Raw genomic sequence first — 26780 nt, 5'->3', positions numbered from 1 at the left:
TTCTGTTTCAAAATTGTTTAATATATTTTAGTTCTTTTGCATTTCAGTATACATTTTAGAATTAGCTTGTTAGTTTCTACAGAAATGCCTTCTGGAATTTTGATTAGGATTGTACTGAATCTATAAGTCACTTTGAGAAGTGACATCTTAAAAATATTGAGTCTTCAAGCTGTAACTTGGTATATTTCTCTACTTATCTAGACCTTCTTTAAGTTTTCACAGCAAAAAAACACATGTCTTTCATATATTTTGTATTTTCATACCATAGGTTTTGCATATGTTTGTTAAATTTAACTCTCAGTATTTCATGGTTTTAGATGTTATGTCTTGTAAATCTTTAAGCATTTAAGAATGTTTTCAGTTACTGATTGCTAATATGTAGAAACACAGTCGATTTTTGTATATTAAGCTTGAAGTCTATGACCTTTCTAAACTCATTACATTTAATTTTTTTGGTAGCTTTCTTAGGATTTTCTATATAGATCTTCATGTCTTCTAATAGAGACAGTTTTACTTCTGCCTTTTCAGTCTGAATGGCTTTTATTTATTTTTCTTGCCTTGTTGCATTAGTCAGAACTGCTAGTAAAATATTGACACAGTAAGAATGGGCATCCTCACTTTGTACCCAATTTTAGAGAGTAAGCCCTGAGTTTTTCACCATTAAGTATATTGTTAGCTGTAGATTTTTCAAAGATACCCTTTATCCGGTTGAATGAGTTCCCTTTCATACCTAGTTTTTTGAGAGTTTTTATCTTGAATGATTGTTGAATTTTGTCAGATGCTTTTTTTTTTTTTCATTCCTTGACAGTCATATTGTGTTACTCTTTTTCTGTTAATATGGTCAACTGCATTGATTCATTTTCAAATGTTAAAGTAGCCTTGCATTCCTTATATAAATCACTTGGTCATGGTGTTTAGATTTGGTTTTTGGTTTTTGGCTTTTTTTTCCCCCCCTTTTAATGTCTTTGATTTTGATATCAGAGTAGTGCTGGCTTTATAAAATGAGCTGGGAATTTTTCTTTCCTCTATTTTCTGAAACAGTCTGTAGAATCAGTATCATTTCTACTCTAAATGTCTGTAGAATTCACCAGTGAAGTCATCTGGGCCTGGAGTTTTCTTTGTGGGAATGTTTTAAATAGCAAGTTTAATTTCTTTGGTAGATACTATGTGCTTTATTGTGATTTATAAGAAATATATATATTTGGTCATTCAGATGACCAAAATATATTTCTCAGAGATATTTGGTCCATAGTTCCTGGCTCACAGCTCCCAAAACCCTTGGAATTTCCTGAATAATAAGAGCAATGGGAGCATCCTTTGTTATAATATTTGGTTTCTTGTCCTCAGTTCCCGAAAAACAAAAACAAAACCCCCAAAAAACTGCTTCAGAGCCATAAAAGTTAAATGGTGTCTTGTTAACAAGCCTTTAGTACCACAAGTGAGTTTATGTTAATGAAAGTGACTTGCAAAAAACACCTAAGGGTGGAGGCTGGTTGCCAGGAGAACTAACCACAGATAGAATCAGAACCAGAAACCCTGATTCTGGGGAGGAGAGAGGGGATAGAGGTTGAATCAATCACCAATGGCAAATGAGTTAATCAATCATGCCTATGTAATGAAGCCTCTGTAAAAACCAAAAAAGGAGAGGGTTCTGAGAGCTTCCACATTAGGGAACCAGTATGCTCCCATGTGCCATTGTGCTGGACCACGAGCTCTACAAGGATGGAAGCTCCCTTTTTCAGACCTTGCCCTATGTATCTCTTCATCTGGTTGTTGGTTTGTATCCTTTAATATTGTTCGTAATAAATCTGTCACTAGTGAGTAAATGGGTTTTCCTGAGTTCTGTGGGCCATTCTAGCAAATTAACTGAACCCAAGGAGGGAGTCGTGGGAACCTCTGATTTATAGCCAGTTGATGAGAAGTACTGGTAATAAGCTGGGCTTGTGACTGGCCTCTGAAGTGGAAGGCAGTTTTGTGGGACTGAGCCCTTTACTTGTTGAATCTGATTCTATATCCCCTAGTAGTGTCAGAGTTGAGACACCAGGAGGGTGTCTGAGAATTGATTGTATGGGGAACAATATGCACACTGGAATTGGGTCTAGGAACCCTTTCAAAAGGCTACTCAGATTTCCTATTGCTGTTGTGCTTTTTTTTTCCCCCTTTGAGGGAATTTCTCCATATCCTCTAAGTTGTTGAATGTATGGATATAAAGTTGTTCATCATATTCCCTTATACTTTTTTTAAAAAATAAATTTATTTATTTATTTTTAGGGTCTTTGTTGCTGCACGCGGGCTTTCTCTAGTTGCAGTGAGCGGGGTGGGGGGGATACTCTTCATTGTGCGCGGGCTTCTCACTGTGGTGGCTTCTCTTGTTGCGGAGCATGGATTCTAGGCACGGGCTTCAGTAGTTGTGGAACACAGGCTCATTAGTTGTGGCTCACGGGCTCAGTGTTGTAGCTCACGGGCTCTAGAGCGCAGGCTCAGTAGTTGTGCACAGGCTTAGTTGCTCCATGGCATGTGGGATCTTCCCGGACCAGGGCTCAAATCCATGTACCCTGTACTGGCAGGTGGATTCTTCACCACTGTGCCACCAGGGAAGCACCTTCCCTTATCTTCTTAACATCTGTAAGATTGGTAGTGATATTCCCACTTTCAAAGAACTGGGTATTGGTTTTATTGCTTTTTATCTGTTACCGTATTTGTTTTCGATGTCATTGATTTCTACTCTTTTTTTGTTTACTTTGGGTTTACTTTGTTCTTTTCTATCTTCCTAAGATTGTAGTTTAGATCATTGTGATATGGGATTATATATGAGCAAGATTGGCCATGAGTTGATAACTGTTAAATGTGGGCGGTGGGTACGTGGAGCATTATTTCATTATACTATTTGTTAATTTATGTATATATTTGACATATTATATAACTTTAAAAATTACATAAAGCAAATAAATCTAACTCCATAGTAAATTTTTTTCACATTTATATGCCTATTGACATTTATTTTTTACCTGGTAGTTTCTGTTTTGTGAATTGGTAAGCTACTTTTAGGATGGCTCCACTGAATTCCTCAATAATTAGGACAATATACCTTTCAGTGGTTCTTCATATTTGTGGGGAGGGAAGAAAAGTGACATGAATCTTGGTGCTATAAACTCTTGAAGAAATTGAGATATTTCACAAACAATGGGGAAAAGAATGAGCAGTAAGTCAATGTTTATGGAAAAGCAAATTGATACATATTTAATAACAGCAGTATAGTATCAACAATTATCCATCCCGTGATAGTTCCTACAAAGACAAATTTGGTTAACCAAAATATCTGAAGTAATAATGATAAAATTGTAACATTCATTTAGTGTAGTTCATGGGTAACAGATATTTTTGTTGTATACAAATTTCTTGTGTTCTCCACCTTCCTCCTTACAAAAAAAGATATTTTCCATTACATTGCCTTTTAAGTATAATCATCTTAATGTACCTATGTACGTGTAGGTGTTAAGAGAAAAATATATGCACAATGCTCTACATATTTTCTTTAGGAGTAGACTTGTGCATCTCACATAGCTTCTTCCATACATTTTTTTTTAATGTTTTGTATTGTTTTGTCTTGCCTTGTTTTTTTTTTTTTTTGTCGTTCTTATACTGGAGCTTTTTGTTGGTGACCCAAACTGGTATGGCACATTTGTAACTTGTTTTTGCTTAAGGGTAACATTGATTTTTAGTCAAATACATAAATGTACCCATTTTTATTGACTCATTTGGTGTCAGTAACTTCACATGCTAGTGCTGGGCTGATGTGTGTTTCTCATTCCCACTCAGTCATCCATATCTACCCACCAAAATAATAATAACAACAGTGAAGATACATTTTATGCTGCTTTTGTACTCAAAGAGTTGGAAAGAGTGGCTTTTGTTTCTTTGCTTTGCTTTAAAAATAAACCTCTGTGCATAAGCATGGGTGGATTTTCATTCTGTTTTATTCCCATTTTCTGGGGATTCATTGATAGAAGAGTAGAGAAATGCAGATTGCTTAGGCAGAGAGAAGGGTAGGAAAGGGATCTTATAATTTATTCTAATACAAGTATAGGTACCTCATTTTTTTTGAGTGAATGGATTTCAGGAACTTTGCTTTGCTTCTGTAAAACCATTTTATTGGATTGCTTGATCTGATTGTGTCCTGAACTTGAAACTTTGACCACACCTTTCCATTTAATGTCATTTTAAAATGATAGTCAGTAACTGTAAGGCATAACCAATGGTTGCCTTGATTAATATTAGCTAAAGTTCTAGATCATACCCATATATCGTCCTACTGGTATCAAGGAATGAAGGACTATTTAAAATAGTTCTGCTATAGCACTAGAGCAAGTTAATATTTTCTGGAGCTTCAAGTGTTATAGTGATAAACCTGGACTCTTTCTGTTTAACTTGAACAGTCTTATTTGCAGTGTCAAAGGAATTGCTGTATATGCTGCAACAGAAGTAATACAATGTTGTGTGATGGGATAAGAAATAAAATTGTACGTCAGATAAAATAGAGAGCAGCTACCAGAGTCAGATATACCTTACAAATATTCACTGAGAAGCAAGACAATTTAGTTTTTCCAGGGTTTAAATCCCGTTTAGCTATATAACCCTGGGTAAATGATACATTCTCTGTGCCCCATTTTTCTCATCTGTAAAGTGAGAATAACACCTACCTTACGGAGTTGCTATGAGATATAAATGAGTTAGTTTAAATGTTGATTTCCATACGTTCTCTGTTATGGTTGCCTAATGGTAGAGTCCATTCTTTATTTGTCTTGTATATCTAACCACTATGTGCTGTGCAGGGAATGTATATAGTAAATATAGTTGAATGAAGATAAGAGTGAGATCTAATATGAAAAATACATATCCAATATTCTGTTTTGGAATAAAATCAACTTCCATTGTAATGTAGTTGGAATTCATTGCTATTTGTTTGATTTATTTGAAAGTGTTTTTTTAGTGTTTCAGAAACTTCTTTTCAGTAGATAAGCAGAATAGCTGTTATAAACATGTGTACTTAGTATCTCACCTCTTTCCCTTCTTTTTTTTTATTTTGGTTTGGTGGTGGTGGAAATAGTGCCTCAGTGTGTTTGGAGAATAAATGTGGATATCCCTGAAGAAGCTAATCAGAATCTTTCATTCAGTGCTACTGAGCGATGGTGGGAACAGACAGATTTGACCAAACTAATCATATCAAACAATAAACTTCACTCACTTACTGATGACCTCCGACTCCTTCCTGCACTGACTGTTCTTGATGTAAGTTGACTGATTATAAATATGGATCTTCGTCTGAAGAGACTCTAAAGCTAAATTTAGGCTTTGAGTAATAGAAGACCGATGTTCAATCGGTAGAGTGCAAGGAAGAATAACAAATTACTGTGTTCGGCATAGCATAATGGTTGAGTGCAGAGTCAGAACATCAGGCTTCAAATTTTGACTCTGCCACTTGATAGCTGTGTGATCTCGGGAAGGTTACCTCTTTGTGCTTCAGTTTCCACGTTTATAAACCGAGACTGGTACTACTACCTGTTTTTAAAAATTGTTCTTTGAATTAAATGAGTTAATGCATACAGACAGAATTGGTATTTAACAAGTGGTTGCTGCTGCTCGTCTTTTTTTTAATTGCTATTATTATATATATATATATTTTTTCCTGCGGTAAGCGGGCCTCTCACTGTTGTGGCCTCTCCCGTTGCGGAGGCTCCGGACGCGCAGGCTCAGCGGCCATGGCTCACGGGCCCAGCTGCTCCGTGGCATGTGGGATCTTCCCGGACCGGGGCACTAACCCGTGTCCCCTGCATTGGCAGGTGGACTCCCAACCACTGCGCCACCAGGGAAGCCCTATTGCTATTATTTTTATCATCATTATTATTGTCGGTGTTAAAGCAAGTATTTAATATTGTTTTGTTTTTGGGGTTTTTTTTTGTTACTTTGGGGGGTTTTTTTGGTAACTTATCTCCAATACTGACTTGAATTATTGGGTTTAAATTTTTGTGTGTTTATTCAGGGACTATGTTGTTTTTTTTTTTGTTTTTTGTTTTTGGTTTTTGTGGTACGCGGGCGTCTCACTGATGTGGCCTCTCCCGTTGCGGAGCACAGGCTCCAGACGCGCAGGCTCAGTGGCCACGGCCCACAGGCCCAGCCGCTCCGCGGCACGTGGGATCCTCCCAGACCGGGGCACGAACCCCCGTCCCCTAGCATCGGCAGGCGGACTCTCAACCACTGCGCCACCAGGGAAGCCCAGGGACTATGTTTTTAATCCCTAGTTGCCATGTCATGAGTAGTTTATTTCATAATCTACAGACTTCTGATATACTTTACTTAGGATCATCAAAAATCTTCAATTTCATGTCTGAAAAAGTTAGATGTAGTCAGATTTCTAGAGAAATTTTTATATTCTTCATTTGTTAAATGAATGAATTGGCATAAGTGTTCTCTTAAAGGTTCCTTGTACCTTAAAAGCATATGATTCTGTAAGAACATGAGAGAAGTCTCCCTCATTTATTTTTTGTAAATGTTGACATTAATCATACGATCAGAGGGCTGTTAGTTTCTGACCTTGTCATCTCTCATTTGAGATTGAAGTTCCACTCAGTGAGGGGAAGTTTTTTGTTTTTTTTTTTAACTGTAGTATTTTAAAATTGATCTCTTATCACTTCATGATTTATTAGCAGCAGTTTGGTCAATTTCAAACTCCTTTTTCTTTTCTATTCTCAAAACAAATTACCAATAGCCCAGCTATGCTTTTGAGCTAGAATAACGAGACTGTCATCAGAGAATATTGTACAATAGCAAAGCTCATGGTTAATTGTAAGACTAAGATATTGACTGTGTCTTTTAATAACTTTTAGATACATGATAATCAGCTGACATCCCTTCCTTCTGCTATAAGAGAATTAGAAAATCTTCAGAAACTTAATGTCAGGTAAAATTTAAACTTATTTCAGTATTGCTAGTATAAGGGTGTAAATCTAACATTCTTTAAAAATTTTTTCAAATACTTTTTCTAGCATGTAAAAAATGTTTTGTAGTATCTCAGAAAGTGATTAAGCAGAATAATAATTTTAAGTTTTATTTCTCAGATTATTTTGTTTTAGAATTGCCTGCATGTTTTCTGGTTTTACAAATTTAAGGCCAGTTGATTTTTTTTTAAATACTTTTTATTTTTATGAAATAATTTTTAGTGGTTATAATGAGGAAAATTTCATGTTTTCTATATCAGTAGTTTTTAAACTTTTCTGAGGACTCCTGGAATTCCATGGGTATGCGTCTGGTACTCACTGATAGGTACATGGGAAGCCAGGTGGCTAAGGCCCTAGCTAACTCTGTTTGCCCTTCAGTACACACTCAGACTTTCAAGAAAAATAACTGCCTTTTATGTTATATATACACAGGGGGAAAGGGATTAGGGAAGATTTAATTTAGGAGAAAAAAATGAAAAAGTTTAAGTGTTCAAAACATAGTTTGAAAAACTGGGGCTTATAAAATAGATATAAATCTATCTATCACAGCATGATAAAGTTGCAGTTTTCTGGAGTTAACTGGTTTGAGGGAGAACAACAGTTCCTCAAGTAACAGTCCTTATTTGGTGAAAAATAAGACTGGAGTTGCATATTGCATTCATCTGGACATGCCAGGCCCTCAAACAGAAATAGCTATTTTTGTCTTGAGTGCTACGTTGAAACCTAATCCCCATGTAAAATGTGACTTCATTGTAGTGTATGTATGTGCACATCTTTGTCAAAATTCTAAGCCTCATATGCAGTGTAAAAATTATAGCCCAATGTTTTCATTTATATGTAAAATCAAGTTGATTAAAAGGAACCAATCAAAAGTTCACAAATTATATGTTTGGTTAAAAATCTTTACTTCTTTGAAACTCTCAATTTGATTACTTTAGATTACTGTCATTTTAATGGGTGTGTACTTTTAGGATGTAAAGTTTGTAAGTACTTAAAATTAGTAACCTTACTTCATTTTTTTTAATGAGCCCAGGTAGTCGATTAGCAAAAATGCCTTTATAAATATTTATTGTGTTGTCACGAAATTGTTCAGCATTTGTTTTATCAATCAATAGCCATAACAATCTGAAAATACTCCCTGAAGAAATTACAAATCTAAGAAACCTGAAGGGCCTATATCTCCAGCATAATGAACTAACTTGCATACCAAGGGGATTTGAACAACTTTCCAACTTAGAAGATTTAGTAAGTTTTGATTTTGCAATATTTATATAATTTGGGGCTGGTGGGATTTTTTATTAGGCTGAAAAATTGGATGTATGATTGAAATCATGGTTACATGGGCAGCTGATTGTATGACTAGATTATCAGAAACAGTGAATTACAATTAGAATGCTAACTTAGTAATTATAAATTTGATTTTCTTATGTTTTTCTTATGAAGGAAATCACCTTAGATTTTAATTTAGGAATAGAGTTTGGGAAAGGAGCCATTGAGGATGACCTTGTTATTCAGAGGCTTTTATGGCTTAGCAAAATAGAGGAAAGGTGTTTTTAGCGTATACCAATTCCCTTTTTTATCTCCATTTTCATTTCCTCCTCTGTAGCCCTTATGGCTCTTTTGTCCTCTGAGTGTCCAGATAATGCCTTCAGGGCCTGTTTTTTCTACCTATTTTTCAAAATGGCCATATTTCTTGGTAAAAATTTTTATTCTATCCATTTCACATCTTAAATAGAGATAACCATAAAGCAATGCAAATATTATTTTAGTCATATTGTTAAGAATAATACAAACAATAGGCACTTTGCTATACCTATAGCATATTACTATATTTGCTATACATATAGTAGATTACATATTACTTTGCTATACACATAGCAAAGTAGATAGTTTTATCCCCATTACAGATAAGAAACTAAGACTTGTAAAAAAAAAAAAAAAAGTAACTCATCCAAAGTCATATAACTAATATGTAAGGAATTTAGGAATTTAACATAAAATAATCTGACTTCAGAGTGTATCCTTTTTTTTGTTCCCCCACTTTACCACGGAAGAAGTAAGGCTCTACTGTAAGGTATCCTATCTGAAAGACTTCAGTTGTATTCGATCAGATGTTCTAATATAAATCTCTACTCCACATAGTTATTTCATGTTACATTCTTGTTCTAGTCACAATTACATGTTTTGAAAAACTCATTAGTCATTTTAGCCTTAAAGTTTATTTTTTGTTCAAGGAAAAATTGCTTCTTTTACTTATTTTTTCTTGATATTTCACCCATCTGCACCAGTGTTTGAAATCAAAATACATACTCTCTTCAACCATTTCTTCAGTAGCTCTTTGTTTTTCAATCTGATCAGATTGGAAATAAGGTTTGGAAAGTAAAAGGCATAGGTAGGTGAAATGAGTGGTAAAGGAAGGAGCCATCAGATTTCCTTATAAAATTTGCTGGTAAAAGATAGCAATTGATTTAAAAAGAAAAAAAAACAAAAGCCTAGTAGAAAGCTTAAAGGAAACCTAATAAACTTTCTTCATGGGTTCCCAGATAGTCACTGCATAATGAAAGGATGCTTCAGCTGAGAACTGTGTTCTTAAGGACTCATTAGCAAATAAATCACAAATTGAGCAACAATATATTAAAACATTAAAAGTATAAGATCTATAATAATTTAAGCCAATAATATTTCTTAAAGTTATATAAAAACTGCTTAACACAATGGTACTAAATAAATAATGAAGAAATGACTTAGCATAAATAATGATTAATTTATATGCACTGTACTTATTTTGTATCTAATTTAGTCATTAACTGCAGTAATTAAATATTTATTAGCAATTCTGTTGTTTTGGGTTCTTTAAAACTTATTAAGAATTTGTGAATCTTTTCTTTATCAGAAACTTTTTTTTATTTTTAGCTTTTGATATTGGAATAATTTTAGATTTACAGAAAAGTTGTAAAGATAGTACAGAGAGATCCCATATACCCTTCACCCACCTTAATGGGCGAACATTTTTTTTTTTTTTTTTTTTTTTTTTTTTTTGCGGTACGCGGGCCTCTCACTGCTGTGGCCTCTCCCATTGTGGAGCGCAGGCTCAGCAGCCATGGCCCACGGGCCCAGCCGCTCCGCGGCATGTGGGATCTTCCCGGACCGGGGGACGAACCCGTGTCCCCTGCATCGGCAGGCGGACGGACTCTCAACCACTGCGCCACCAGGGAAGCCCTAATGGGCGAACATTTTACTTAACTATGGGATATTTGTAAAAACTAAGAAATTAACATTTGTACAATATTGCTAACTAAACTACAGATTTTATATTTTCCCAGTTTTTCCACTAATGTCCTTTTTTTTTGTTCCAGGATCCAATCCAGAATACTACATTGCATTTAGTGTCAGTAACTTTTGATATTACTAAATATTTATTAGTAATCTGTTGATTCTTAGACCTTAGAGTATTTGGGTTGTATATTATTATATTGATGTTGTAGATTATGATAATATGTTATTTTATGTTATTATAATAACAGTATGTTTTAAAAAATACACTGATCTAGCGTTTTTCCTTTTTCTATCTTAATTTATTTGGAGTTACAGTTGTTTAACGTTAGACTAAATCATAGTCTTCAGAGAACAGTTCCTCTAAGTCATTTTTTTCTTATTCATTGTTGCCACTTGCCTTACCTAACAGTTTGATGATAGCTGGTGTAGTACTTATATCTGATTTGAATGTTGTAAGAAGAATACCTGATTCATAACATTGTCTTTTAAAGGGAGTTTCAAAAAAATATTCTGTCATAAAAGACAAAACAGAAACAAAGACTTAAAGCAACATCAAGGTATAGAGATTAATTAGGCAAGCTTGAATGAGTGAAAACTAGAGAGTAGAGTAGACTTCTGTACTTAGTTAAAGCAGACTTGCTGAGGTCAGCAGAACCAAGAGGGAATATTTTTTTCCTCCCAAATTAAAATGGCCATTTTTTTTCAGCTTACTTTTTTTTCCTTCCAAGAATTTTTCTTTCTTGCAAAGATGTTTTTCATTTCATATTACAATTTAACCATACAGTTTGCCTGATTTATCATAGGTACTCGACAAATATTGGATGAAAAAATAGATTTTTTTTTTGAAAACATGATAACATGGTACAACATGACTTAATATTAACAGAAACCTTTGTGTAAAATATTTTTGAAGTCAGAATTCATTTTAATTCCTCTCTGCTACATTATTAGGCACATAGTAGGCCCACAGAGTATATTGAGGTAATGAATGATGATCTGTGAAATTGTCAGTGAATGAGAGTTACAAAACATATCATCTGTAAATAGTTTTTTTAATGTTGCAATGCCCTCAAAATTCTGAAACTCCCCTTAGGGATCCTTTCTTTTTTTATTTACTTGTTCATTCATTCACTTTGTCTTTCTCTTTTTAAAGGATCTTTCGAACAATCGTCTTACAACTGTTCCTGCTAGTTTTGCATCTCTGTCCAGCCTGCTGCAACTCAATCTTTCCAGTAATCAACTGAAGAGTTTGCCTGCAGAAATAAGTGGAATGAAAAGTAAATCTTCTCTATTTTAAAAAATAAAAAAATTTGAAGTTGGTGCAACTTACATTTAAAAAAATATTTCTTTTTATAGTTAGTTACAGAGAAGTAAAATAATAGATTTTATGGTGGTAAATGCAAACAATAACAACTAGTCAGATTTTCTCCAGGCCATTGTAGTCTAGCAACTTTGTAAAGAATTACCACCAGGGGACTTCCCTGACGGTTCAGTGGGTAAGACTCTGTGCTCCCAATGCAGGGGGCCCGGGTTCAATCCCTGGTCGGGGACCTAGATCCCGCATGCATGCCGCAACTAAGAGTTCACATGCCGCAACTAAGAAGTCCGCATGCTGCAACTAAGAGTCTGCATGCCACAACTAAGATCCTGTGTGCCACAACTAAGACTCGGTGCAGCCTAAATAAATACATAAATAAATAAATAATAAAACAAAACAATAAAAAAAAAGAATTACTGCCAAAACAATACTTTGGCATATCAAAAGGAGAAAAAGAAAATAAGATTATAAATTGTGGTAATATTGTATACCTGAGAAATTGATTAAAGTTTTGAGCTATTCTATCTCTTCATTCATTTTATTCAACATTTACGAAGAGGTCATTCCCCTTTCCTAGGTGATGCCACCGATGATACATGGTTATATTATTACTGTATCCTCCTTGAGGTCCATAAGTAATAATGTCAAGAGATAGTCTAGTTTTGCCCAAATTGTCAATTCTTTTTTTAAAAAAAGTTAAAATTTAGTGGTTCCATTAAAGTTTACCATTGAACCATTATATTTGGTGTATTGTAGAACTAATATTAAGGGATAAAAAAACTGAAGGTACGTTTCAGTACCTTTTAAGTAAGTATACTTAATCATGTTAGAATTCTTGATTTAGAGTCCAAAATCTTCATTGTGATTTTTTTTTTTTTTTTTGTCTAAAGGCAAACTATTATTATTTCTTAGTTGATGACCACACTGTGTCAGCTATAGACCTTACTACTCTTTTTTGCTAATCATATATGAGCCTTTTCATTTTTTTAAACCTCCCTTTTGTGGAGGAAGTCATAGATGTGATTTCGTACAGTTGATTACAGATTATTTTGCAGTGAACTTGTACAATTGTGCTGTTTGACTTTTTAAAAAATTAATGTATAATTGACTAACAATATTATATTATTTCAGGTGTATAAGATAGTGATATTTTTATACATTACAAAATGATCACTGCTGTTTTACTTTAGATTAATGGTTATTTGTAATTTATAACAGGAATGCATAAATTAAATCTGCCATAAATTGAATTGACATTTCAGGGGAGCCTTTAGTTGTGATACCAGTAGTTGACTCTGCTTGCCTTCGCCATTTTCAATAAAGGTATCAGAAAGTAGAGCTAAACATAAAATATGATATCTGGAGTGCATATGTAAGCATTTTTTTTTCACAAATTGAGTAGAAATATTGAGAGAGAGAAGCAAATATTGAAGTCAATAGAAAAATACTTTGAACTTACAGCAGTTTTTCTAATATACTATATAATTATGCTCAGATGCTTTCTGTCCTTCAGCCATGACAATGCTACTTTTAAGCTATCACCAGTAGGACATTTAGTTATTATTTCACTATTCATGATGAGATTCCAAGAACAGTATCTAACATTTGCATGGTTCTTTGTAACTCAGAATACTTTTAAATATATTATTTTGCTGCCACAATAGTTCTACAAGTTAGTATGGATGCATATTATTTACATTTTAAAGATTCAGAAAAAAAAAGATTCAGAAACCTAGGCTTAGAAATTATGTAGTAAATTGTAGAGCCAGCGTTTGCATCTTCTTACTCCATCCCCATTGCTCTTTTTCACTTTTACTATTCATATTTTTAAATTTTTTATTGAAGTATCATTGATTTACAATGTTGTGTTAATTTCTGCTGTACAGCAAAGTGATTCAGTTATACATATATAAACAATCTATTTTTTTTAAATAGATCTTTACTGGAGTATAATTGCTTCACAATACTGTGTTAGTTTCTGTTGTACACCAAAGTGAATCAGCCATATGCATACATATGTCCCCATATCCCCTCCCTCCCATCCTCCCTATTCCACCCCTCTAGGTCATCGCAGAGCACCAAGCTGATCTCCCTGTGCCATGCTACTGCTTCCCACCAGCTAACTATTTTACATTTGGTAGTGTATATAAGTCGATGCTACTCTCACTTCACCCCAGCTTCCCCCTCCCACCCCGTGTCCTCAAGTCCATTCTCTATGTCTATGTCTTTATTCCTGCCCTGCAACTAGGTTCATCAGAACCAATTTTTTTTTTTTTTTTAGATTCCATATATATGCGTTAGCATACAGTATTTGTTTTTATCTTTCTGACTTACTTCACTCTGTAGGACAGAGTCCATCCACCTCCCTTTCTTCTATGTACTGCTTCTATTCTCAATCACGCTCTTAGATGGAAACACTTGTGAAAGCTAGTTTCTAAATTTAAAACAAACTTGCTTTATAGAATTTATTGGATCTAGGGTAGATCAGATTGTGACATTTTTCTCAGTGATCTAGCCAAATAATACATAAATTATTATAAGTTGAAAGTAGTACTATTAAATTTGTTTTGGAAAGCAGTTAACGTCTTTAAACAATGAAAGAAGTAGTCTAAGGCAGTACATCAATTCAGTCTTGAATTATGTTAAAATTGACAGGCTCAAAGTACAGGGAAAAAAAGTTGTAAAATGCATATTGTCTATTCAAATTATAGGGTTGAGAATATATAGTGGAAAATATATGGTGGCCATTGTAAGTGGAAGAATCTGTAGTATGGATTAGGGAGAAAACTGCTTATTAAAGTCTTAAGAGAAAGAAGACCTTTACTTTTTTTCCATTTTTGTTTTCTGTTCTGCCTTTTAAGAAAGATCCAGGAGGTGAGAGAGATGCTGCAAGTGAGAACATTCTTCTTGAGCTATCTTATACCTTCTTATCAAGAGTGTTAGCTAAGGTGTTAGCAAAAGAATGTAACTTAAAAAAATTAGAAGAAGAAAGGAAGGAAAGAAGACAGGGAGAGAGGCAGTATGAGTAGATGAAAGAATAAGAGGGAATACATAGAAATCCATGGGTTTTTGACAGAACATCAGTTGCCTATTTTAAATACAGATGTGTCTAAGCTACCACTGGCCAGAGTTACTTGACATTCTTTCATACGAGTAGTATGCTTGTATGTTTACCTTAAACTTTTTCTTTTTAAAGATGTATAATTACTGAGGGAAATAATCTCATAGTATATAGTTTATATATTTTAGCATACTTTAAAGGAGTACTAGAGTACTTTGTTTTTTAAATCTTTACAAAGATGACCTGAACTATTATTAAACATTGATTTTAATATCATTGTTTCTCTTTAATTATAACTAAATAAAAACATTTTTAGTTTACATTTATGTAATTCAATGGTATTCTAGGATTCTTGATTATTATAGCAGTATAGAACATCACAGGTTTGTAAGTCCTCATGATTACTTACACATTCTTTGAATGTATATACAATTATAAACCAGTATTTTTTCTCTATTAAAATATCTTTGTGTTTCACTAAATATATATTACAGGATTAAAGCATTTGGATTGTAATTCAAATCTCTTGGAAACTATACCTTCTGAATTGGCTAGCATGGAATCACTAGAATTGCTTTATTTGCGGAGGAATAAATTACGTTTTCTACCGGAATTTTCTTCTTGTAAATTATTAAAGGTACTATTTAGTTGATTATTAAATACCTATACATTTTCTGAAAGTTAATCCTGAAAATGAAATTTTAAATGTATTTTACATTGAGAATATGTATTAGTTATGTGTTATTTTTTCCTGTATTCCTGTTTTTCAGAATTTTAATGACTAAATATATTAATGGTATTGTTAATAATAGATTTTTTTAAAAAAAAGCAGTAATCAATTTTAAGAATAAGAATTTGTCCATTTCATCTGCAGAGTAGTTTATAACTGGAGAAGTAGTAGATGATGAGGCTTACAGAGTAAGTTGGGACCATAGTGCAGGAAACCTGGAATACCAGGAATGAATACGTATCTAATTCTATAAGTTGCCAGCTCATGTTTACCTCATCATAAAGTCTGTTTAAAATTAATTACTTTTTTTGGTATTAAGTATATAGCATTAACATTGTATTTAAATTTGCTATGCTTTGCTTTTCTGCATGTATACTTTTATGCACTAGTGTTGAGTTTGTTTTGTTTTTTGTTTGTTTTTCTGAGTATAGTTGCTTTACAATGTTGTGTTCCTTTCTGCTGTACAGCGAAGTGAGTCAGCTATATGTGTGCATATATCTGCTCCCTCTTGGACCTCTCTCCCAGCCCCCCCACCCCGTCACACCCATCTAGGTCATCACAGAGCACCAAGCTGAGCTCCCTGTGCTATACAGCAGGTTCCCACTAGCTATCAGTTTTACACATGGTACTGTGTATATGTCAATACTAATATCCCAATTTGTCCCCCCATCCCCCTCTGTCCACACGTCCATTTTCTATGTCTGCGTCTCTATTCCTGCCCTGCAAATAGGTTCATCTCTACCATTTTTCTAGATTCCACACACATGCGTTAATATACAATACTTGTTTTTTTCTTCTTGACTTACTTCACTCTGTATGACAGACTCTAGGTCCATCCACCTCACTACAAATAACTCAGTTTCATTCCTTTTTATGGCTGAGTAATATTCCATTGTATATATGTACCACATCTTCTTTATCCATTCATCTGTTGATGGACATTTAGGTTGCTTCCATGTCCTGGCTATTGTAAATAGTGCTGCAGTGAATATTGGGGTACATGTGTCTTTTTGAATTATGGTTTTCTCAGGGTATATGCCCAGTAGTGGGATTGCTGGGTCATATAGTAGTTCAATTTTTAGTTTTTTAAGGAATCTCTCCATACTGTTCTCCATAGTGGCTGTATCAATTTACATTCCCACCAACAGTGCAAGAGGGTTCCCTTTTCACCACACCCTCTCCAGCGTTTATTGTTTGTAGATTTTTTTTGATGATCACCATTCTGACCCGCGTGAGATGATACCTCATTGTAGTTTTGATTTGCATTTCTCTAATAATTAGTGACGTTGAGCATCTTTTCATGTGCCTCTTGGCCATCTATCTGTATGTCTTCTTTGGAGAAGCGTCTATTTAGGTCTTCCGCCCATTCTTTGATTAGGTTGTTTGTTTTTTTAATATTGAGCTGCATGAGTTGTTTGTATATTTTGGAGATTAATCCTTTGTCAGTTGCTTTGTTTGCAAATACTTTCTCCCTTTCTGAGGGTTGTCTTTTCGTCTTATTTATTGTTTCCTTTGCTGTGCAAAAGCTTTTAAGTTTAACATCATACACAAAAATAAACTCAAAATGAATTAAAGACCTAAATGTAAGACTGAACACTATAAAACTCTTGGAGGAAAAAATAGGCAAAACACTCTTTGACATAAATCACAAAAAGATCTTTTTTGACCCACCCTCTAGAGTAATGAAAATAAAACAGCAATAAACATATGAGACCTAATTAAACTTAAAATCTTTCGCACATAAACAAGAGTTACTTTTAAACAGAATGGTGACAATGATATAAATAACTGAAAAAGTTATCATTTAATAAGATTAATTATCTGATAATCTTAGATTCTGCTAGTGAGAAATCAGTATATATAATAATCACTAATAAAAATGTTGAGTAACAAACATTTATTATAATATAAATAACTTTTTAAATTTGTACTGATTTGTTTTAAAACTTTAATTTTTTATCAGTATAGTTCTTGGATTTGTGTTTTTATTAATTCTATAAATGTAACTACTAAATCATTTCTCTGCTTTGGTTTTATAAACTTTGAACTTTCTTCCAGTTTAAACCTTTAATTAATTTTTAAATTACTAGGAAATTTTTGAAAATTTTCCTTTTTGTCATTTTTCTTTAACTGTAAGATTACTTAAATATAATTAAAAATTTAAGCATCTTAGTAATTAGAAAATTTTCCATGTATTTTTCAATGATTTGAAATCAAGATTTCAATTTTATTTTCATTATCTAGTATAAAGTTGAATACAGAAATACACATGATTGATCTTTGCTTTTGTAGGAATTACATGTAGGTGAAAACCAGATTGAAATGTTAGGGGCAGAACACCTTAAGCATCTGAATTCTATCCTTGTGCTAGACCTGCGAGATAACAAGTTAAAATCTGTTCCAGATGAAATTACACTCCTGCAATCTTTGGAAAGGCTTGACCTAAGCAACAATGATATTAGTAGGTAAGTTTAAAGATGGAATGAATAAGAAATCATGTCTGTATTTGGTTGTAATTCATAAGTTACAAAAGCATGTAGAGATCTCTTTTGTAAATCAAATTCAATAACTGTTTATTGAGTAGGTATCATGTGTAGACCTACAAAGATTTTGTTCTTGGCAGCAAGCTTAATATGCTAATGGAATCAGTTACTCCAACTCGCTGGGACACAAACTCTACGAATAACTCCTAGATCAGTGCCTGGGTACATAGAAGCTGCCTGATAAATATTTGTTGAATTTGTTAAATGACGTAAAGCCGTGGGAGAGATACGAAATACTTTGGGGGTTTAAAGGAGATACAGGAATCACAATTTATTGAGAAGAATCAGGGCAGACTTTGTGGAAGAAGTAAAATTTTTAGATGATATTATAGAACTGGGACCAGGGTGAAGCAAGTTAATTGCCTAGAGCACAAAATTTAAATGTACTCACAGGGTCATGCCTCATTATAGTCCTATCATGTGATCTCTGAAGGATGACCACTATTTTCAAGTGCATGCATAAGGTGGTCATTTGGCTGGAGGAAACTGCACAAACAAAGCTCTGAAAGTTTAGAAAATAAATTGTAAGTATGTATAGAAAGAACAGCAAGGAATCGAGTTGAGATGGTAGGGTGCACGAAAGGAGATTGTGAGAATTTAGGTCTTGAAAGATAAGTTGAGGCCATGTGAAAGAGGTCCTTAAAATGCCTGTGAAGAGCCAGTTTTCATTAATTAAGAGGTGGGGAGATTAAGAACAAAACCAACTTGATTGTAATCTCATTAAAAATAAATTGGTGATAGTGGGTCAGATACTTTGGATAGGAGTGGTTTTGTAGATGGGAATTCTAAAAAATTCTATTAATCTAATAATGGTCACTAGGGAGCACTTGATATATCCAATTTACTGAGTTGACAACTTTGTAGATTTCTCTCTTATGTAATAAGGACCTAAACTGTAGTGACAATGGGAATGGAAAGAAGAGGAAAGATGTGAAAGGTGTGATGAGTTAGAATAAGTAGTATTTAGCAATTGATTGTGTTGGAGCTGCAGAGGAAGAGGGTAGTGAGCAAAGAATCATAAGGAGTTATAAAGTCATAATATTTAGAGATGGAATTATTTTACAGATACATTAAAAAAAGACTCAGACTCACCTAGGATTGTATGCCAGTTAGGTGTCTGAAGTTTTATGTTTGGATGTCAGACACATGGTTCGCTCTTCACAGAAGGAGAAAGGTTAAGCAAGGTAGACTTTCTTCTATGTGTATATTTCAATAACTTTTTAAAAATCAAAATTGTTTTCACAATGTACATATGGCATATGGTACATCTTTTTATTTTATTTTATTTATTGTTTCTGGCTGCATTGGGTCTTCGTTTCTGTGTGCGGGCTTTTCTCTAGTTGCGGTGAGTGGGGGCTACTCTTGGTTGCAGTGCGTGGGCTTCTCATTGCGGTGGTGTCTCTTGTTGTGGAGCATGGGCTCTAGGCGTGTGGGCTTCAATAATTGTGGCTCGCAGGTTCTAGAGTGCAGGCTCAGTAGTTGTGGTGCATTGGCTTAGTTGCTCCATGGCATGTGCATGTGGGATCTTCCTGGACCAGGGCTTGAACCCATCTCCCCTGCATTGGCAGGCGGATTCTTAACCACTGCGCCACCAGGGAAGCCCCATATGGTACATCTTGACCATAGATTTGAATGCTTGGACAGTGACCATTCTTTCCACTCACTTCTCTTTATGACAGAATTAATAAGTGACCTGGATATTCCTAAAAGTACTTATAAATAATGAATGAAATAATCGCTTGCCTCATAAGTATTGACACATACATTTTTCCCCATAACGGTCTTATTTTGGCTACTACGTGAAAGCAGCAGAAAGCAAATATTTAAAACCAAAACAATGACAAATAATATTAAATAAATAGAGTAATGGGTACAAATATTTCTGATATATATGTTTCTCTTTCTCCAGAGCTCTGGATATAAAGTGTGTATATATCACAGGGCCTAGAACATAATGAAACTTATAAGTATTTTCCTTCCTTTCATCTGATCTCATACTTCCTAGATATTAGACCATTCTATGCATTTTTTACCCCTCCAAAATCTCCTCTAACTAAAATATTGATTCCTTGCAATGCTACCAGAGTAATTTTTATAAAGTACAAATTATCAGGTTGTTCTTCTACTAAAAAACTTTGATGATTCTCCATTCTTACAGCACTGTTTCCCAAATATGGCTATGTATCAGAACCCCATGAGAAGCTTTAAGAAAAAATGCAGATACTGAGGCAACAATGAATCAGAATTTTTAACAATGGAACCTTAGAATTGTTTTGGGTTTTATTTTTAAAAATTCCTAGGAGATTTTGATGCGTCTGGTTTTCCATCCAGCAGTTGGGAATCACTGTCTTGAAAGATAACGTCCAGAATTTTTAGTGTAACAGCCAAGTACATCTCACAGTCAGACTTCATTCATTCTCTTTGTCATCTTTCACTCCCACAGGTATCCTACTCTGACAACACTGAACTGCAAATGTACTGACTTTTTCTTCATTTTCTTTACCTTAGAATGCCCTTTTCCTGCCTGACTGCCTGATGGAATTCCATTCTTTTTAAGCCCAAATCCAGGCTTTGCTATTCCCTTCTCCCTCTACTCCCCTTGCTAATTTCTACTTCTGTACTCTCAGAGCAACTTCACTTGTTTAGCACTTGCCTTATTACATATATATATATATATATATATAAATATATTCATTTGTTGATGTATAATCTACATACAGTAAAATCTACCAATTAAAATATACAATTTGATGATTTTTGACAAATGTATGTAATTGTATAACCATTGTTACAGTCATGAAGAACATTTCTGTTTCCCTAAATTCTCCTCGTACCCTTTGCAGTCAATCCCCTTTTCATATCCCCAACCCCTAGCAACCAGTGATGTGCTCTGTCACTGTAGTTATGCCTTTTAAAAATATCATATAAATGAAATCATAGCATATAGTTTTTGTGTCTGTCTTTTTTCTTGTAGTATAAAGCTTTTGTGATTCATTCACGTGATTTTGTGTATCAATAGTTTATTCATTTTTATTGCTGAGTGTTATTTCATTATACAGATATACCACAATTTATTCATCTCTTCACTAGTTAGTTGATGGATGTTTGGATTACTTTCAATTTTCTGACTATTGTGAATATTCATGTAAGTCTTTGGTTGGACATTATTTTCATTTTTCCTGGGTAAATATGTAGGAGTGGGATTGCTTAGTTGTATGGTGAGTGTATGTTTAACTTGAAAAAACTCCACTTTCTAGAGTGGCTGTGCTATTTTATATGCTCACCAGCAACATAAGATAATTCCTATATTTTGGTTAGCCATACATGTGTCCTTTTCCTTTGTTCAACTAAAAATTTTTTAAGGGAAAGTTCTTGAAATCCCTATACCAATGCCTAGTATATTATAGATGCTTAATAGATTTTGAGATTTAATATTTACGTGTATAAACTGGTTATCTTTTTGTGTACCAAAGATAAAAATTACTTTCCTTACTGAATGAAAATATGAATTATGCAATTGAAAATTATTCTTTCTCATTTTTTTCAATTAGGAAATATTTTATTTGCTTACATTTACTTTTTGACACTGGATACAATTTAGCAAATGTTTTATAGCTCACATTCTTTTTTTAGTAATCACAATATGATAGTATCGAAACAAATCTCTCTCTTTTTTTTCTTTTTAAACATGTTTGGCGTCTATTTTGAGAGGAAATGTTTTAGGTCTAAATTACTTAGGCTTTCTTTGACACTATTTTATGGTGTATAGTTTGTCATATGTTAGTTTTATAATCTACTTATAATCTGGTTGAATTATACTTACCCTTAATGTCTTCCTTGAAATCAATTTAATCTTTTGTAGTCTGCCCTGTTCATTGGGAGAACTTCATTTGAAATTCCTGGCACTAGAAGGAAATCCTTTGAGAACGATTCGAAGAGAAATTATAAATGTAAGCATATTTAGAATTCAGTGCTGGTTTTTAAATTTTATATTGAAACATACACGTTGATCTATAAAACTGCAATGTATGTCTTGGTGAATATGTCTTTCTCCCCACATTTTCAGAAAGGAACCCAAGAAATCTTAAAATATCTACGAAGCAAGATTAAAGGTACTTTTCTATTTTCTCCCATATTTTGAAGGATAACATGAAAAGTGGTAAAGAGTTAATAGTATATAAATTTATATGTATTTTTGGTATAAATATTTAGAGAAAATGCTCCCTGGCAGGTGTGGCTCTAATTCTGAATCCACTAGGCCATAAATATGCTGAAATTATTTAAAAAATCATTAAATTCACAATAATACTGTTCTATCCTTAATCTCTTTGAGTTGTGTTATACTGTAGCAATTAGAAAATATAAAAAAAGATTCTGTAAGCACCTAATGCTTTACCTTTGAAAAAAGAGCAAAACTTGACTATTATGGTATAATATAAGGGTTCTGTTGACTGGGAAGTATATTAACAGGCATTTGAATATATGCTGCATTCATAGTTTTGGTAAGTTCTGACAAAAATAAAGACAAAACACATTTTTTAGGATATGCTAATTTAGCACAAACATGCACCAAAATAAAAATTACCATATATTTAATTTTTAATGTTTCACTAAAATTGTGATTTATTCCAGTTTTTATTTCATGTATGTTATTGTAGCACACACTACATTTAGAACATTAAGAAAAAAATTTTTTGTGCCAGTGTAATGCTGCATAACAAAGCACTCCAAAACGTAGTGGCTAAATACAGTAGCTATTAATTTAGCTCACAACTCTTGGTTATGCACAGCCTAGTCTAGCACCATATTGTCAGTCAGTAGATGTTAAATAAATAAGATAATTGTATACTTAAGTAATTTATATTTTCCACTTTGCCCTTCAAATAAATTGACATAATTTTCTAAGACTCTCATTTTCTGACAATCAGAGAGTGTCCTTTTTTCTCCAGATATACTTTCTCCTCAAGAAAGATTGATTATTCTGATATAAATCAGTTAGAAGTCATGTCAGAATAATTAGAAAAAATTTTAAAGCCTTTTTTTTAGACTAGTTTAAGGTTTACAACAAAATTGAGAAGAAGGTACAGAGATTTCCCATATGTCCTCTGCCTGCACACATATACCCTCCCCCAGTATCAGCAACACTCACCAGAATAGTACATTTTTTACAAAGGATGAGCCTACATTGACACATCAAAATCACCCCAGGTGCATAGGTACCTTAGGGTTCACTCTTGGTGTTGTACATTCTATGGGTTTGAACAAATGTATAATGCCATGTATTCATCATTGTAATATACAAAGTATTTTCACTGCTGTAAAAATCCTCTGTGATCTGCCTATTAATCCGCCCTCCCCCCGACAATCCCTGCCATCCCTGACAACCACTGATCTTTTTCTTGTCTCTATATTTATGTCTTTTCCAGAATGTCGAATAATTGGAATCATACAGTCTGTAACCTTTTCAGATTGACTTCTTTCACTTAGTATTATGCATTTAAGCTTCCCTCACGTCTTTTTAAGGCTTGATAGCTTATTTCCTTTTAGCACTGAATGATATTTCACTGTCTGTACATACCACAGTTTATCTACTCACCCACCTACTGCAAGACGTCATGGTTGCTTCGAAGTTTTGACAGTTATGAATAAAGCTGCTATTGTTTTTTGGGTTTTGTGGGGTTTTTTTGCAGTACGCGGGCCTCTCACTGTTGTGGCCTCTCCCGTTGCGGAGCACAGGCTCCGGATGCACAGGCTCAGCGGCCATGGTTCACGGGCCCAGCCGCTCCTCGGCATGTGGGATCTTCCCTAACCAGGGCACGAACCCGTGTGCCCTGAATTGGCAGGTGGACTCTCAACCACTGCGCCACCAGGGAAACCCAAAGCTGCTATTTTGCATATGGATGTCCCATTGTTTCAGCATCATTGTGAAAAAGACTATCTTTGCCTTTGTATATTCCATTGTATTACCTTTGCTCCTTTGTCAAAGATCAGCTGACTACATTTATGGCGGTCTCTTTATGGATTGTCTATTCTGTTCATTGATCTCTTTGTTCTTTTACCGTATCACACTGTCTTGATTACTGTCTTTAAGTTGGATAGCATCAGTCTTCCAATTTTGTTCTTCTCTTTCAATACTATGTTTCCTATTCTGGCTCTTTTGCCTCTCCATATAAACCTTAGAATCAATTTGTTGATACTGACAAAATAACTTGCTGGGTTTTTGATTGGAATTACATTGAATATATAGATCAAATAGGGAAGAAATGACATCTTGACAGTATTGGATCTTTCTATCCATGAATATGGGATATCTCTCCATTTATTTAGATCTTCTTTGATTTCATTCATCAAAGTTTTGTAGTTTTCCTCATAGAGTTCTTATTCACATTTATTAGATTTATACCTGAGTGTTTCAGTTTTGGATGCTAATGTGAATGGTACTGTGTTTTTAATTTCAAACTCTACTTGTTTATTGTTGATATAGAGGAAAACAATTTACTTTTATACATTAACCTAATATCCTGCAGCCTTACTATAGTATAATCACTTATTAGTTCCAGGAGGTTATTTTTGGATTTTCTAACAATATGATGGTGCCATCTGTGAACAAAGACAGTTTTATGTCCTCCTTCCCAATCTGTGTACCTTTTATCTCTTTTCTTGTCTTATTGCATTAGCAAGAACTTCTTCCAGTGCAGTGCTGAAGAGGAGTGAGTGGAGAGAGGGAACATCCTTGCCTTGTACCTGATATTAGGGGGAAAGCTTCAAGTTTCTCAACATTAATTATGACAGCTGTAGGGCTGTTACAGTCTTTATTAAATTGAGAAAGTTCTCTTGTTTCTGTTTTACTGAGTTTTTATCATAAATGCCTGTTGGATTTTATCAAACACATTTTATACATCTATTGATATGACCATGTAATTTTTCTTTTTTAGCCTGTTGATATGAAGGATTACATTAGTTGATTTTTTGAATGCTGAACTAGCCTTGCATACCTGGGTTAAATCCCAGTTGGTTATGGTGTATAATTCTTTTTATACTTTTTTTAGATTTGATTTGCAAGTATTTTGTTGTGGATTTTTACATGTATGTTCATGAGAGATTTTGCTTTCTAGTTTTATTTTCTTGCAATTTCTTTGTCTGGTTTTGGTATTAGGGTAGTACTGACCTTATGGAATGAGGAAGTATTCCCTCTGCTTCATTCCTTGGAAAAAGATTGTAGAGTATTGGTATAATTTCTTCCTTAAATGTTTGGTAGAATTCACCAGTCATACTGTCTGGGCCTGGTGCTTTCTGTTTTGGAAGGTTATTAATTATTGATTCGATTTCTTTAATAGGTAATAGGCCTATTCAGATTGTCTGGTTTTTCTTGTGTGAGTTTTGGAAGATTGTGTATTTCTAGGAATTCACCCATTTCATCTAGGTTATCAAAATTGTGGACATAGAATTGTTCTTAGTATTCTTTCATTATCCTTTTTTGTGTGCATGGAACCTGCAGTGATGTCTTCTCTTTCATTTCTGATATTAGTCATTTGTGTCCTCTCTCCTTTTTTCTTAGTTAGCCTGGCATAGAGGCATACTAATGTTATTGATCTTTTCAAATAACTAGCTTTTGGTCTTATTGATTTTTCTCTATTGATCTCCTGTTTTCAATTTCATCAATTTCTACTCTAGTTCTTATTTCTTTTCTTCTTAATTTGGATTTAATTATCTCTTCTTTTTCTAATTTCCTAAGGTAGAAACTTAGATTGGCGATTTTAGATCTTTCTTTTTTTCTAGTATATGCAGTGAATGCTGTGAGTTTCCCTCTAAACACTGCTTTCACTGCATACAACAGATTTTAATAAGTTGTGGTTTTATTTTTATGTAGTTAAAAATATTGTAGAATTTCTCTTTAGATTTCTTTTTTGAGCTATGTGTTATTTAGAAATGTGTTGTTTAATAATCACATATTTTGAGAATTTCCAGTTATCTTTCTGTTGATTTCTAGTTTAATTTCATTGTCCTCTGAGAGTAGACATTGTATGATTTCTATACTTTAAAAAGGTATGTTTTATGGCATTATAAGGTACAAGGTCAATTAAATATATTAGGATATATATTAAGCTGTTGTATTGTACATGACTTCTTCTCATATGCCATTGGTCAGAACTTATATTGCGGCCACTCATGTAAGGGGAGCTGTAAAATACAGCTTTTTTTTTTTTTTTAAATAAGCAGCTTTATTGTCATGTAATTCACATGCCATACAATTCTTCCATTAGAATTGTACAACTACATGTTTTTTTGTTATATTAACAGGTAAGTACAACCATTGCCATAGTCAGTTTTAAACATTTTCATCACCTCAAAAAGAATTGCAGTACCTTTTGGCTATTATGGATAATGCAGTGATAAACATTTATTTACAAGTTTCAGTGTGAACGTGTTTTCATTTCTCTTGCATATATATCTAGGAGTGGAATTGCTGGGTCGTATGGTAATTTTATATTAAGTCATTTGAGAACTGCCAGACTGTTTTTCACAAAGCAGCTACACCAGTTTACATTCTCATTAGTATTGTATTAAGGTTCTGATTCTTCCACATCCTCACTAACACTTGTTTTCTGACTTTCTGATTCTAGCCATTCTAGTGGGTATGAAGTGGTATCTCATTGTAGATATGATTTGCATTTCCCTGATGAATAATAATGTTGAACATCATGTGCTTATTAGCCATTTGTATATCTTTGGAGAAATACATTGCCCAATTGAGATACATTGCCCAATTTTTAATTATTTTTATTATTGAGATGTAATAATTCTTTATGTAGTCTAGATATAAGTCTCTTGTCAGATATATGATTTGCAGATATTT

General features: G+C 33.7%; 1 protein-coding gene across 1 annotated transcript in view; it reads left to right on the top strand.

Moving 5' to 3' along the window:
* Positions 1–26780, top strand: part of LRRC40 (leucine rich repeat containing 40) — a 55952-nt gene that overhangs the window by 14817 nt on the left and 14355 nt on the right. Inside the window, exons 2-9 of the mRNA XM_067726545.1 lie at positions 5108–5289; positions 6885–6958; positions 8111–8240; positions 11425–11548; positions 15145–15287; positions 17673–17845; positions 21786–21873; positions 21990–22035. Of these exons, the coding sequence (XP_067582646.1) occupies positions 5108–5289; positions 6885–6958; positions 8111–8240; positions 11425–11548; positions 15145–15287; positions 17673–17845; positions 21786–21873; positions 21990–22035 (960 nt within the window). The remainder of the gene's footprint in view (positions 1–5107; positions 5290–6884; positions 6959–8110; positions 8241–11424; positions 11549–15144; positions 15288–17672; positions 17846–21785; positions 21874–21989; positions 22036–26780) is intronic.

The sequence above is a fragment of the Pseudorca crassidens genome, chromosome 2, assembly GCF_039906515.1.
Source record: "Pseudorca crassidens isolate mPseCra1 chromosome 2, mPseCra1.hap1, whole genome shotgun sequence".
NCBI lineage: Eukaryota > Metazoa > Chordata > Mammalia > Artiodactyla > Delphinidae > Pseudorca > Pseudorca crassidens.
The sequence above is the reverse complement of the archived record's forward strand: the minus strand, read 5'-3'. Positions and strand labels throughout refer to the sequence as shown.